The sequence below is a fragment of the Salvelinus fontinalis genome, chromosome 38 (genome assembly GCF_029448725.1).
Source record: "Salvelinus fontinalis isolate EN_2023a chromosome 38, ASM2944872v1, whole genome shotgun sequence".
Classification (NCBI taxonomy): Eukaryota; Metazoa; Chordata; class Actinopteri; order Salmoniformes; family Salmonidae; genus Salvelinus; species Salvelinus fontinalis.
The window spans coordinates 23,268,281-23,284,864 of record NC_074702.1 but is presented as its reverse complement, the minus strand read 5'-3'; the positions used below and the strand labels follow the sequence as shown (position 1 = coordinate 23,284,864).

The window sequence follows — 16,584 nt, the reverse complement described above, 5'->3', positions numbered from 1 at the left end:
AGCATATTAGCAATGGAAGATGTAGAGCTTTTTTTTTTGCAAGGGTAGAGTCATGTTAGCATTTAGTGATGCATGATGGATATAGTAGTGTATTAGAAAACGATCTTAGCATTGGTATTATTATATTAGCATTTGGGATATTTTAGGGAACAGAATGTCCTATGTTCAGTGTGCAACATCAGCATTTTAACAATATACAGTAAAGTAGGAAGCATTTTAGCTTTTGCAAAGAAACAGTAACACCCTGATAGATTTATACAGCTTTTTTACGAGGGGACAGAATTTGTGAGAGCAGTAGCATTTTGACTGTAATGGTGATGGTCAACTAAATCAACTGGCACAATGCTCTCTACTCTATGAAGGATCCTCTGCCCCTGGCTCACTCAAAAAGCCCTGTACGCTCTCGCAAAAAGGGGCTATTAATAGTGCCCCCTTAAACCCCTTCCCACGCGCACGCACGCACACACACACACACACACATACACATAACACACTCCTCCATACACAAAACACACTCCTCCAAACCCCTGCAGCCTCAGTGAGCTCTGTCACCATGCTGCAGCTCACAGATTGTGGACTACCTCTTCTCATCACTCTCTCTCTCTCTCTTCTCATCCTCTCCCCTCCCCACATCCTATTTTCTCTTTTGAATCATGTGGTGCTCAGCTGTCTGGAAGGCTCCTCCTACCTCTCTCTCTCTCTGGCTCTCTCTGGCTCTCTCTCTCTCCCATCTCTCTCTCTAACTGCCTCCCATGGGAGTCTCCCCTACTGTTTCCGTGATCCTCTTGGGTACAGTAAACAGATTCAACTTAGGTTAACAACAGCACTAAGAGTTGGCAGAATGATAACAGACCACCATTGGATGCAAGCCGGCACTACAGAATTAATATCGTAATAAACTCACTCAATTATGCATGAATGAAAAATAAACATTAGCGATGTTTATGAGTGCTACTTTAGGCTACTGTATGTTTCATCATGGGATCCGTAGCCAATATGCCACAATTTGTAAAATGCCTTATATGAAGTATGGAAGGGGTATTATGGCAGAATTCACAAGCCATCCGTGAATATCTCCTCAACTACAGCATTTTTTTTGTGAGTGTGGATATTTTATACAGTTGCCATTGGCAACCATTATTTTAAAATTGCAAATCATTTATTTTGTCAAATCTTCTATTTTAGACCTGTTGGCGTTTTTGATTTTCTCCCGCTGTATTAGTAATAAAAGGCCTGTAGATGTATTTTTCAGGCCGTGTCAGACTGACTCAATTCACAAGGAACAATCTCTCACAACATTAAAAGATAAGGCATTTATCACACCCTATGTGATTTCCTCTGTGGCTGGGTTATTGCATTCCGGCCAGTCGCCGGGATATGCTGCTGACTGTGGCTGCGATAGCCTTGGTGGCTAACTTGACGCTAGAAATACAGATATAGAGATTGAGGCTACTTTTGACCAGAGCCCTATGACCAAAGCCCTATGGGCCCTGGTCAAAATAAGTGCACTATACAGGAAGTAGGGTACCATTTGGGAAGCACTGAGCAATACAGTGAGTGCTAGGGTAGACTGAGGATCAGCACCACAGACAGCTCCCCCAGCAGCGCTCTGCTCCCCCTATAGGCCAGGGAAGAGAGGGAGCGAGGCACAGCCACCCAGGCCACTGGCTGCCACTGCTACTGCATTGCGGCGATGGCTTTCAAGCTCAGTCATCATCACCAGCTCCCTCCTGCCGCTCAGGCCTATTGTTAAGGCGGGGGACACACGACGGTGTTGACAGCTGCCTCTCTACACTGTTGCTGCACACACAGAGATAGAGAGGTCTCGTACACACCTCCTAGCACGAGGAAGAAAGTCACCTTCAGAGCCATCTAGGCATTGTTCAAGACACACACACACACACACACACACACACACACACACACACACACACACACACACACACACACACACACACACACACACACACACACACACACACACACACACACACACACACACACACACACACACAGCTGAAGGGGAAGGCGGTGGGACACCCAACATCACACAGGTCTCTGACTCACCAACAACACAGTGCGTCTGTACTGTTAGTCTTGGTACCATGAAAGCGCTATTTCAACGTTAGCCAACACTGCATTCACCTGACCTCCAACACTAATTCGCTTCCTAGCCTTAGTGATGGATTAGCACAGCTGATATTATAGATCCCTTGTACACATTATGGGCTTGTTGACTTATCTGTGTGAATGGGCCCATAGTGTGGTTGGTGTGTATGAGTCATCGTGTTGGTGTATTTACACCACTGAGGTATAAAAAGAACTTGAGACTGTATGTCTGTGGTATACACACATACTACAGACATACAGTACACACAAGCGGGTCTGTATTGATGTCTGTGGTATGTGTGTACACATTGTGCTTGTGAGAAAGCGGTTAAGAGTGTTGGGCCAGTTACCGAAAAGGTTGCTGGTTCGAATCCCGTAGATGACTAGGTGAAAAATCTGTCCAGGTGCCCTTGAGCAAGGCACTTTGCCCTAATTGCTCCTGTAAGTCGCTCTGGATAAGAGCATCTGCTAAATGACTAAAATGTAAAAAGAAGGAGAATCCTTTAGCAGATCTCACTCACCAGTGACTTACATTGGACTTGCTTATGCTGTATAAAATACTGTAGGAGTGTGTGTGGGTGTCTTCAAATATAATTTTTTATATACAGTACCAGTCAAAGGTTTGGGCACACCTACTCATTCAAGGGATTTCATTTACCATTTTCTACATTATAGGATAATAGTGAAGACATTAAAACGCCGAAATAACACATATGGAATCATGTAGTAACCAAAAAAGTGTTAAACAAATTAAAATATATTTTAGATTTTAGACTCTTCAAAGTAGCCACCCTTTGCCTTGATGACAGCTTTGCACACTAGTTGCATTCTCTCAACCAGCTTCATGAGGAATGCTTTTCCAACAGTCTTGAAGGAGTTCCCACATATGCTGAACACTTGTTGGCTGCTTTTCCTTCACTCTGCGGTCCAACTCATCCCAAACCATCTCAGTTGGGTTGAGGTCGGGTGATTGCGGAGGCCAGGTCATCTGATGCAGCACTCCATCACTCTTCTTCTTGGTCAAATAGCCCTTACACAGCCTGGAGGTGTGTTGGGTCATTGTCCTTTTGAAAAACAAATGATAGTCCCACTAAGCGCAAACCAGATGGGATCGCGTATCACTGCAGATTGCTGTAGTAGCCATGCTGTATAAGTGTGCCTTGAATTCTAAATAAATCACAGACAGTGTCATCAAAAAAGCACCCACACACCATCACACCTCCTCCTCTATGCTTCACGGTGGGAACCACACATGCGGAGATCATCCGTTCACCTACTCTGCATTTCACAAAGACACGGAGGTTGGATTTAAAAATCTCCGATTTGGACTCATCAGACCAAAGGACAGATTTCTACCGGTCTAATGTCCATTGCTCGTGTTTCTTGGCCTAAACAAGTCTCTTCATATTATTAGTTTCCTTTAGTAGTGTTTTCTTTGCAGCAATTCAACCATGAAGGACTGATTCACGCAGTCTCCTCTGAACAGATGTGAGATGTGTCTGTTACTTGAACGCTGTGAAGCATTTATTTGGAAGGAAAGAAATTCAACAAATTAACTTTTAACAAGGCACACCTGTTAATTGAAATGCATTCCAGGTGACTACCACATGAAGCTGAAACTAACCCTGATTCAGCTGACCATCCTACCCATGCTAGATTACGGAGACATAATTTATAGATAAGCAGGTAAGGGTGCTCTCAAGCGGCTAGATGTTCATTACCATTCGGCCATCAGATTTGCCACCAATGTTCCTTATAGGACACATCACTGCACTCTATACTCCTCTGTAAACTGGTCATCTCTGTATACCTGTCTCAAGACCCACTGGTTGATGCTTATTTATTAAACCCTCTTTGACCTCACTCCCTCCTATCTGAGATATCTACTGCAGCCCTCATCCTCCACATACAACGCCCGTTCTGCCAGTCACATTCTGTTAAAAGTCCCCAAAGCACACAAATCCCTGGTTCGCTCTTCTTTTCAGTTCGCTGCAGCTAGCGACTGGAACGAGCTGCAAAAAACACTCAAATTCGACAGTTTTATCTCAATCTCTTCATTCAAAGACTCAATCATGGAAACTCTTACTGACAGTTGTGGCTGCTTTGCGTGATGCATTGTTGTCTCTACCTTCTTGCTCTTTGTGCTGTTGTCTGTGCCCAATAATGTTTGTACCATGTTTTGTGCTGCTACCATGTTGTGTTGCTACCATGTTGTTGTTATGTTGTGTTGCTACCATGCTGTGTTGTCATGTGTTGCTGCCTTGCTATGTTGTTGTCTTAGGTCTCTCTTTATGTAGTATTGTGTTGTCTCTCTTGTTGTGTTGTCTCTCTTATTTATATTGTATTTATTTTTTATTTTTAATCCCATGCCCCAGTCCCCGCAGGAGGCCTTTTGCCTTTTGGTAGGCCATCATTGTAAATAAGAATTTGTTCTTAACTGACTTGCCTAGTTAAATAAAGGTTAAATACATTTTTTATAAAAAGCTGGTTGAGAGAATGCCAAGAGTGTGCAACGCTTTCATCAAGTTAAAGGGTGGTTACATATATTTTGATTTGTTTAACACTTCTTTGGTTTCTAAATGATTCCATATGTGTTATTTCATAGTTTTGATGTCTTCACTATTACTCTACAATGTAGAAAATAGTAAAAATAAAGAAAAACCCTGGAATGAGTACATCATGTCAGCGATAACACAGGTGTGAGTGTTGACGAGGACAAGGCTGGAGATCACTATGTCATGCTGATTGAGTTCGAATAACAGACTGGAAGCTTCAAAAGGAGGGTGATGCTTGGAATCATTGTTCTTCCTCTATCAACCATGGTTACCTGCAAGGAAACACGTGCCGTCATCATTGCTTTGAACAAAAAGGGCTTCACAGGCAAGGATATTGCTGCCAGTAAGATTGCACCTAAATCAACCATTTATCGGATCATCAAGAACTTCAAGGAGAGTGATTCAATGGTTGTGAAGACGGCTTCAGGGCGCCCAAGAAAGTCCAGCAAGCGCCAGGACCGTCTCCTAAAGTTGATTCAGCTGCGGGATCGGGGCACCACCAGTACAGCGCTTGCTCAGGAATGGCAGCAGGCAAGTGTGAGTGCATCTGCACGCACAGTGAGGCGAAGACTTTTGGAGGATGGCCTGGTGTCAAGAAGGGCAGCAAAGAAGCCACTTCTCTCCAGGAAAAACATCAGGGACAGACTGATATTCTGCAAAAGGTACAGGGATTGGACTGCTGAGGACTGGGGTAAAGTAATTTTCTCTGATGAATCCCCTTTTTACGATTGTTTGGGGCATCCGGAAAAAAGCTTGTCCGGAGAAGACAAGGTGAGCGCTACCATCAGTCCTGTGTCATGCCAACAGTAAAGCATCCTGAGACCATTCATGTGTGGGGTTGCTTCTCAGCCAAGGGAGTGGGCTCACTCACAATTTTGCTTAAGAACACAGCCATGAATAAAGAATGGTACCAACACATCCTCCGAGAGCCACTTCTCCCAACCATCCAGGAACAGTTTGGTGACGAACAATGCCTATTCCAGCATGACGGAGCACCTTGCCATAAGGCAAAAGTGGCTCGGGGAACAAAATATCGATATTTTGGGACCATGGCCAGGAAACTCCCCAGACCTTAATCCCATTGAGAACTTGTGGTCAATCCTCAAGAGGCAGGTGGACAAACAAAACCCCACAAATTCTGACAAACTCCAAGCATTGATTATGCAAGAATGGGCTGCCATCAGTCAGGATGTGGCCCAGAAGTTAATTGACAGCATGCCAGGGCGGATTGCAGAGGTCTTGAAAAAGAAGGGTCAACACTGCAAATATTGACTCTTTGCATCAACTTCATGTAATTGTCAATAAAAGCCTTTGACACTCATGAAATGCTTGTAATTATTCATTCAGTATTCCATAGTAACATCTGACAAAAATATCTAAAGACACTGAAGCAGCATACTTTGTGGAAATTAATATTTGTGTCATACTCAAAACTTTTGGCCACGACTGTACAGGGGGGCACCGAAACAGAGTCAATGTGCGGGAGCACTGGTTATTTGAGGTAGTATATACATGTAGTTAGAGTTATTAAAGTGACTATGCATAGATGACAACAGAGAGTAGCAGTGGTGTAAAGACGGGGCGGGGCACTGCAAGTAGTCTGGGTTGCCATTTGACTAGATGCGCAGGAGTCCTATGTCTTGGGGGTAGAAGCTATTTAGAAGCTTCTTGGACCTAGACTTGGTGCTCCGGTACTGCTGGCCGTGCGGTAGTAGAGAGAACAGTCTATGACTAGCGTGGCTGGAGTCTGACAATTTTTAGAGCCTTCCTCTGACACCACCTGGTATAGAGGTGCTGGATGGCAGGAAGCTTGGCCCAGTGATGTACTGGGCCGTTAGCACTACCCTCTGTAGTGCCTTGCGGTCGGAGGCCGAGCAGTTGCCATACAGGGCAGTGATGCAACCAGTCAGGATGCTCTCGATGGTGGAGCTGTAGAACCTTATTAAGGATATGAGGACCCATGCCAAATCTTTTCAGTCTCCCGACTGTCATGGGGTGCTTGGACCATATTAGTTTGTTGGTGCTGTGGACACCAAGGAACTTGAAGCTCTCAACCTGCTCCACTGCAGCCCCGTCGATGAGAATGGGAGCGTGCTCGGTCCTCTTTTTCCTGTAGTCCACAATCATCTCCTTTGTCTTGATCACGTTGAGGGAGAAGTTAGTGTCCTGGCACCACACAGCCAGGTCTCTGACCTCCTCGCTATAAGCTGTCTCGTTGTTGTCGGTGATCAGGCCTACCACTGTTGTGTCAAGCTAATGACTGATGTGGTGTACTCCTCAATGCCATCGGAGGAAGGAGGAACATATTCCAGTCTGTGCTAGCAAAACAGTCCTGTAGCTTAGCTTCTACTTCATCTGACCACTTTTTTTATTGATCTAGTCACTGGTACTTCCTGCTTTAATTTTTGCTTTTAAGCAGGAATCAGGAGGATGGAATTATGGTCAGATTTGCCAAATGGAGGGCGAGGGAGAGCTTTGTATGCATCTCTGTGTGTGGAGTATAGGTGGTCCGGAGTTCTTTTCCCCCTGGTTGCACGTTTAAAATGCTGATAGAAATTTGGTAAAACTGATTTCCCTGCATTAAAGTCCCCGGCTACTAGGAGCGCCGCCTCTGGGTGAGCATTTTCTTGTTTGCTTATGGCGGAATACAGCTCATTCAATGCTATCTTAGTTCCAGCCTCTGACTGTGGTGGTATGTAAACAACAGCAAAGAATATAGATGAAAACTCTATATAGATGAAACACCCATTCAGGCGTAGGATCTTAATTTGAACCAGTTTTCTGTAGCATCCTGCAGCAACAGGAAATGTGAATTATTATGTGGATTATAATGAATGCACGTTTTTGATACATTTTAAGCAAGGGAAAATCAAGTCTGAAAGTCTTTTAAAGTGGAAAATGAAATTCTAATCTACGTGTTTTTTCCCCCCTGCAAAGTTCTCCTGCAACAGGGCGATCAAATTAAGATCCTACACCTGTATTCTGAGACGCTTGACACATATGTCCCCTGATGTATAATAATGTTAAAGGATACAACATTCTTTAATACATTTTTGTGGTAGAATAAGTAATTGTGTATCTGTCCGATGAGACTCTCTAGTTAGCTAGATTAAGGATTGCTTGGAACTCTATCAAGAGCTAAACAGAATGAAATGTCTGTATTGATCCATACTATAGAATACAATGAAAGGAACAGTCTTGGAACCTCAAACCCTGGCAATTTGCCTGGCAAACTCATGGGTACACTCGCAATGGCTGCCTGGTATTGTGATGCAATCATTTCCATGGTAATGTAAACTGAGCAAAAAAGAAAGGTCCCTTTTTCAGGACCCTGTCTTTCAAAGATAATTCGTAATAATCCAAGTAACTTCACAGATCTTCATTGCAAAGGGTTTTAACACTGTTTCCCATGATTGTTCAATGAACCATAAACAATTAATGAACATGCACCTGTAGAATGGTCATTAAGACACTAACAGCTTACAGACGGTAGGCAATTAAGGTCACAGTTATGAAAACTTAGGACACTAAAGAGGCCTTTCTACTGACAAACACCAAAAGAAAGATGCCCAGGGTCCCTGCTCATCTGCGTGAACGTGCCTTGGGCATACTGCAATGAGGCATGAGGACTGCAGATGTGGCCAGGGCAATAAATTGCAATGTCCGAACTGTGAGACGCCTAAGACAGAGCTACAGGGAGACAGGACGGACAGCTGATCATCCTCGCAGTGGCAGACCACGTGTACCAAAACCTGCAAAGGATTGGTACATCCGAACATCACACCTGCGTGACAGGTACAGGATGGCAACAACAACTGCCCGAGTTACACCAGGAACGCACAATCCTTCCATCAGTGCTCAGACTGTCCGCAATAAGCTGAGAGAGGCTGGACTGAGCGCTTGTAGGCCTGTTGTAAGGCAGGTCCTCACCAGACATCACCGGCAACAACATTGCCTATGGGCACCAACCCACCGTCGCTGGACCAGACAGGACTGGCAAAAAGTGCTCTTCACTGATGAGTCGCGGTTTTCTCTCACCAGGGGTGATGGTCAGATTCGCGTTTACCGTCGAAGGAATGAGCATTACACCGAGGCCTGTACTCTGGAGCGGGGTCGATTTGGAGGTGGAGGGTCAGTCATGGTCTGGGGCGGTGTGTCACAGCATCATCGGACTTAGCTTGTTGTCATTGCAGGCAATCTCAACACTGTGCGTTACAGGGAAGACATCCTCCTCCCTCATGTGGTACCCTTCCTGCAGGCTCATCCTGACATGACCCTCCAGCATGACAATGCCACCAGCCATACTGCTCGTTCTGTGCGTGATTTCCTGCAAGACAGGAATGCCAATGTTCTGCCATGGCCAACGAAGAGCCCGGATCTCAATCCCATTGAGCACGTCTGGGACCTGTTGGTCCCAGACGTTCCCCCCAATTATGTCCGGGAACTTGCAGGTGCCTTGGTGGAAGAGTGGGGTAACATCGCACAGCAAGAACTGGCAAATCTGGTGCAAGGCAACAAATAATATAACAAATGTGCAGTATTGCAGTGCTCAAGGCAACTATACAAAAACAAGATCCCACAAACAACAGGTGGGAAAGGCTGCCTAAATATGATCCCCAATCAGAGACAACGATAGACAGCTGTCTCTGATTGGGAACCGTACCAGGCCAACATAGAAAAGGAAAAACTAGACTACCCACCCTAGTCACACCCTGACCTAACCAAAAGAGAGAAATAAAAGGTTCTCTGAGGTCAGGGCGTGACAGTCAGTTGAGTTGAGTCAAAAAATCACGGCAGAGATTAATGGGTACACTTGCTTTTCACTCACAATGGCTGTCCACCCATTACACCATCATTGACTTGAATGGGGCGCCCATTCTATCCTTTCTATTTCTATGATCCATACACTCTAAGAAAAATAGGTGCTATCTAGAATCTAAAGGAGTTCTTCGGCTGTCCCCATAGGAGAACCCTTTGAAAAACCCTTTTTCGTTCCGGGTAGAACACTTTTATTTCCAGGTAGAACCCTATTGAGTTCCATGTAGAAGCCTTTACACAGAGGGTTCTACATGGACCCCAACAGAGTTCTACCTGGAACCAAAAAGGGTTCTCCTATGGGGACATCGAAATAACCATTTTGGAACCCTTTTTTATAATAACCCTCGCCTGGTTCACCAACTACTTCTCTGATCGAGTTCAGTGTGTCAAATCGGAGGGTCTGTTGTCCGGGCCTCTGGCAGTCTCTATGGGGGTGCCACAGGGTTCAATTCTTGGACCGACTCTCTTCTCTGTTTACATCAATGATGTCGCTCTTGCTGCTGGTGATTCTCTGATCCACCTCTACGCAGACGACACTATTCTGTATACTTCTGGCCCTTCTTTTGACACTGTGTTAACAACCCTCCAGGCGAGCTTCAATGCCATACAACTCTCCTTCCGTGGCCTCCAACTGCTCTTAAATACAAGTAAAACCAAATGCATGCTCTTCAACCGATCGCTGCCTGCTCCTGCCCGCCTGTCCAACATCACTACTTTGGACGGCTCTGACTTAGAATATGTGGACAACTACAAATACCTAGGTGTCTGGTTAGACTGTAAACTCTCCTTCCAGACTCACATCAAACATCTCCAATCCAAAGTCAAATCTAGAATTGGCTTCCTATTCCGCAACAAAGCATCCTTTACTCATGCTGCCAAACATACCCTTGTAAAACTGACCATCCTACCAATCCTCGACTTCGGTGATGTCATTTACAAAATAGCCTCCAAAACCCTACTCAATAAATTGGATGCAGTCTATCACAGTGCCATCCGTTTTGTCACCAAAGCCCCATATACTACCCACCACTGCGACCTGTACACTCTCGTTGGCTGGCCCTCGCTTCATACTCGTCGCCAAACCCACTGGTTCCAGGTCATCTACAAGACCCTGCTAGGTAAAGTCCCCCCTTATCTCAGCTCGCTGGTCACCATAGCAGCACCTACCTGTAGCACGCGCTCCAGCAGGTATATCTCTCTAGTCACCCCCAAAACCAATTCTTCCTTTGGACGCCTCTCCTTCCAGTTCTCTGCTGCCAATGACTGGAACGAACTACAAAAATCTCTGAAACTGGAAACACCTATCTCCCTCACTAGCTTTAAGCACCAGCTGTCAGAGCAGCTCATAGATTACTGCACCTGTACATAACCCATCTACAATTTAGCCCAAACAACTACCTCTTTACCTACTGTATTTATTTATTAATTTATTTTGCTCCTTTGCACCCCATTATTTCTGTCTCTACTTTGCACTTTCTTCCACTGCAAACCAACCATTCCAGTGTTTTTTTAGTTTTTATTTGACTTGCTGTGTTGTACTCACTTCGCCTCCATGGCCTTTTATATATTTATATTTTTATTTATTTATACATATATTTGTTTGCCTTCACCTCCCTTATCTCACCTCACTTGCTCACATTGTATATAGACTTTTTTTTTTTTTTTCACTGTATTTTTGACTATATGTTTGTTTTACTCCATGTGTAACTATGTGTTGTTGTATGTGTCGAACTGCTTTGCTTTATCTTGGCCAGGTCGCAATTGTAAATGAGAACGTGTTCTCAATTTGCCTACCTGGTTAAATAAAGGTTAAATAAATAAATAAATAAATAAAAAAAATAAAAAAAATAAAGGTATTAATAACTTATTTTCCCTTTTCCCTCCTTCTCTCTTCCCCTCCATCCCTATATTCCCTCTCGCCTTTTCTCCTCTTTCTCTCTCTCTCCCTTGTTCTCCTTCCCACTTCCCCACCCCTTCTCTCTCTCTCCCTCTTTCAGGTCTTATTGTGTACCTGGGGATGATGGTGGGGGCCTTCCTGTGGGGCGGCCTGGCCGACCGGATTGGACGGCGACAGACCCTCCTCATCTCCCTCTCCATCAACAGTGTGTTTGCCTTCTTCTCCTCCTTCGTTCAAGGATACAGCTCCTTCCTTTTATGCCGTCTGCTTTCCGGCGTGGGGTAAGGAAGCATGCTGTGTCACACACCCCTTCTCCTCTGAGAACGACTCGGCTATAAATACTAGTGCCGACTGTAAATTATGCCAAAATTAATGTGCCCACAATGACTCCCAAAGCTGGAAGTCTGGAAGCGATCCCAGCTTGGTTAAATCAACTGGATGAAATGTGTATGAAGCCTATCTATTATTGATGATGACAATGTTATTGTGCTGGCACAGATTATTTAAATGGTTTAATAGCCTGAAGAGACTTTATTACCTCTCTCTCTTTCTCTCTGTCTCTCTTTATTTCTCTCTCTCTCTCCTCTCGCTTTATCCCTCTCTCTCTCCCTCTCTGCAGCATCGGTGGCTCCATCCCCATCGTGTTCTCCTACTATTCTGAGTTCCTGGCCCAGGAGAAGAGAGGAGAGCACCTCAGCTGGCTCTGCATGTTCTGGATGATCGGTGGCATCTATGCCTCTGCCATGGCCTGGGCCATCATCCCCCACTACGGTGAGAAATGTCAATGAACCAATCAACCTACCAGTCAATCAGTAAATGAATCAATCAACAAATCAGTGAGTCGGTTGGGGTTTGTCGGTAATGTTCGTCGGTTCATTTCTACCACCCCAGAGTGAAATTTGGTTTCCAAGCAAAGATTACACATTCTGTACATTTAAATACAATTGAATGCACACAATTTATACACACAGAAACAATCATCATAGTCTTTGTTATGCTCCTATCAAACATGGATGCATATGCTTATCGTCCTGTATACTACTCTTTGGTATGACCCTTGCACCATAGTTCTTCAACCTCTTTATGTTCCTGTTCCAGGCTGGAGTTTCCAGATGGGCTCTGCGTACCAGTTCCACAGCTGGCGTGTCTTTGTGTTGGTGTGTGCCTTCCCCTCTGTGGCAGCCATCTCTGCCCTCACCACAATGCCCGAGAGCCCACGCTTCTTCCTGGAGGTCAGTCCACCAACCACCAATGAAAATATAACAAAAATCATAGTAGCTACCCAAGGCGTTGTTTATCATCTTGGGTTTAACTTGGGACTTACTGCTGTGTTTGAATATCATGACACCTACAGTAGCTACCGTCAACATACAGCTGCTGGGATCCTGATTATCCTGACAAATATACTATAATGAGTTCCTATTTATTTAGCTATTCATTAGACAAATGTGTCTGTCTTGTCTGTTGTAGAATGGGAAACACGATGAGGCTTGGATGATTCTGAAGCAGGTCCATGACACCAACATGAGGGCGAAGGGCTACCCAGAGAGGGTCTTCTCTGTGAGTGACACACACACACATGCACACACAGTACATCCATCCTAAACTACTATAAAAACCCTATCAGACACATCTAGTCTGTAAAGTGAAGCAGTCTTTTATTAAGAGAAAAGAAATGAGGGGACATTTTTATATTCATGAGTCATCTAGAAAATACTGTCTCTGAGCAAACACAGCCTGTCTCATACATTTACAGTAAGGAGAGCCCTTGTTCAATTTGCATGAATTAGCTTGAACTTATTAGTTATTTGAGGATGAATTAAGCTTTGATAAACTTGTTTAGGGAGTAATTATGTTAAGGAAGTTAGTGTGACTGAGTTGTGTTGTTGCCCCTAGGTGACCACTATCAAGACAGTTAAGCAGATGGATGAGCTGGTGGACATGGGAGAGGGCACCGCCTGGCACCAGAGATGGAGGATGAAGCTGGCTGACCTGTTCAACCAGGTAACATACTCTACCTTAATAACCTGTTCAACCAGGTAACATACTCTACCTTAACCTGTTCAACTAGGCAACATACTCTACCTTAACCTGTTCAACCAGGTAACATACTTTACCTGAATAACCAGTTCAACCAGGTAACATTCTCTACCTTCATAACCTGTTCAACTAGGTAACATTCTCTACCTTCATAACCTGTTCAACTAGGTAACATACTCTACCTTAATAACCTGTTCAACCAGGTAACATTCTCTACCTTAATAACCTGTTCAACCAGGTAACATTCTCTACCTTCATAACCTGTTCAACTAGGTAACATACTCTACCTTAATAACCTGTTCAACTAGGTAACATACTCTACCTTAATAACCTGTTTGACTAGGTAACATAATCTACCTTAATAACCTGTTCAACCAGGTAACATACTCTACCTTAATAACCTGTTCAACTAGGCAACATACTCTACCTTAACCTGTTCAACCAGGTAACATACTCTACCTTAATAACCTGTTCAACTAGGTAACATACTCTACCTTAATAACCTGTTTGACTAGGTAACATACTCTACCTTAATAACCTGTTCAACCAGGTAACATACTCTACCTTAATAACCTGTTCAACTAGGCAACATACTCTACCTTAACCTGTTCAACCAGGTAACATACTCTACCTTAACCTGTTCAACTAGGTAACATTCTCTACCTTAATAACCTGTTCAACCAGGTAACATACTCTACCTTAATAACCTGTTCAACCAGGTAACATACTCTACCTTAATAACCTGTTCAACCAGGTAACACACTCTACCTTAACCTGTTCAACCAGGTAACATACTCTACCTTAACCTGTTCAACCAGGTAACCTGTTCAACCAGTTAACATACTCTACCTTAACCTGTTCAACCAGGTAACATACTCTACCTTAACCTGTTCAACCAGGTAACATACTCTACCTTAACCTGTTCAACTAGGTAACATACTCTACCTTAACCTGTTCAACCAGGTAACATACTCTACCTTAACCTGTTCAACCAGGTAACATACTCTACCTTAACCTGTTCAACCAGGTAACATACTCTACCTTAACCTGTTCAAATAGGTAACATACTCTACCTTAACCTGTTCAACCAGGTAACATACTCTACCTTAATAACCTGTTCAACTAGGTAACATACTCTACCTTTATAACCTGTTCAACCAGGTAACATACTCTACCTTAATAACCTGTTCAACCAGGTAACATAATCTACCTTAACCTGTTCAACCAGGTAACATACTCTACCTTAACCTGTTCAACCAGGTAACATACTCTACCTTAACCTGTTCAACCAGGTAACATACTCTACCTTAACCTGTTCAACCAGGTAACATACTCTACCTTAATAACCTGTTCAACCAGGTAACATACTCTACCTTAACCTGTTCAACCAGGTAACATACTCTACCTTAATAACCTGTTCAACTAGGTAACATACTCTACCTTAACCTGTTCAACCAGGTAACATACTCTACCTTAATAACATGTTCAACCAGTTAACATACTCTACCATAACCTGTTCAACTAGGTAACATACTCTACCATAACCTGTTCAACCAGGTAACATACTCTACCTTAATAACCTGTTCAACCAGGTAACATACTCTACCTTAATAACCTGTTCAAGCAGGTAACATACTCTACCTTAATAACCTGTTCAACTAGGTAACATACTCTACCATAACCTGTTCAACCAGGTAACATACTCTACCTTAATAACCTGTTCAACCAGTTAACATACTCTACCTTAACCTGTTCAACCAGGTAACATACTCTACCTTAACCTGTTCAACCAGGTAACATACTCTACCTTAATAACCTGTTCAACTAGGTAACATACTCTACCATAACCTGTTCAACCAGGTAACATACTCTACGTTAATAACCTGTTCATCCAGTTAACATACTCTACCTTAACCTGTTCAACCAGGTAACATACTCTACCTTAACCTGTTCAACTAGGTAACATACTCTACCTTTATAACCTGTTCAACCAGGTAACATACTCTACCTTAACCTGTTCAACCAGGTAACATACTCTACCTTAATAACCTGTTCAACTAGGTAACATACTCTACCTTAACCTGTTCAACCAGGTAACATACTCTACCTTAATAACATGTTCAACCAGTTAACATACTCAACCATAACCTGTTCAACTAGGTAACATACTCTACCTTAACCTGTTCAACCAGGTAACATACTCTACCTTAACCTGTTCAACCAGGTAACATACTCTACCTTAACCTGTTCAACCAGGTAACATACTCTACCTTAACCTGTTCAACCAGGTAACATACTCTACCTTAACCTGTTCAAATAGGTAACATACTCTACCTTAACCTGTTCAACCAGGTAACATACTCTACCTTAATAACCTGTTCAACCAGGTAACATACTCTACCTTAACCTGTTCAACCAGGTAACATACTCTACCTTAACCTGTTCAACCAGGTAACATACTCTACCTTAACCTGTTCAACCAGGTAACATACTCTACCTTAACCTGTTCAACCAGGTAACATACTCTACCTTAATAACCTGTTCAACCAGGTAACATACTCTACCTTAACCTGTTCAACCAGGTAACATACTCTACCTTAATAACCTGTTCAACTAGGTAACATACTCTACCTTAACCTGTTCAACCAGGTAACATACTCTACCTTAATAACATGTTCAACCAGTTAACATACTCTACCATAACCTGTTCAACTAGGTAACATACTCTACCATAACCTGTTCAACCAGGTAACATACTCTACCTTAATAACCTGTTCAACCAGGTAACATACTCTACCTTAATAACCTGTTCAACCAGGTAATATACTCTACCTTAATAACCTGTTCAACTAGGTAACATACTCTACCTTAACCTGTTCAACCAGGTAACATACTCTACCTTAATAACATGTTCAACCAGTTAACATACTCTACCATAACCTGTTCAACTAGGTAACATACTCTACCATAACCTGTTCAACCAGGTAACATACTCTACCTTAATAACCTGTTCAACCAGGTAACATACTCTACCTTAATAACCTGTTCAACCAGGTAATATACTCTACCTTAATAACCTGTTCAACTAGGTAACATACTCTACCATAACCTGTTCAACCAGGTAACATACTCTACCTTAATAACCTGTTCAACCAGTTAACATAC

At 43.3% G+C, this 16,584-nt stretch overlaps 1 protein-coding gene across 1 annotated transcript in view; it reads left to right on the top strand.

Moving 5' to 3' along the window:
• LOC129837826 (synaptic vesicle glycoprotein 2A-like) overlaps positions 1 to 16,584 on the top strand; it is a 73,450-nt gene that overhangs the window by 22,656 nt on the left and 34,210 nt on the right. The window contains exons 3-7 of the mRNA XM_055904286.1: positions 11,480 to 11,660; positions 11,999 to 12,150; positions 12,478 to 12,611; positions 12,850 to 12,939; positions 13,276 to 13,383. Of these exons, the coding sequence (XP_055760261.1) occupies positions 11,480 to 11,660; positions 11,999 to 12,150; positions 12,478 to 12,611; positions 12,850 to 12,939; positions 13,276 to 13,383 (665 nt within the window). The remainder of the gene's footprint in view (positions 1 to 11,479; positions 11,661 to 11,998; positions 12,151 to 12,477; positions 12,612 to 12,849; positions 12,940 to 13,275; positions 13,384 to 16,584) is intronic.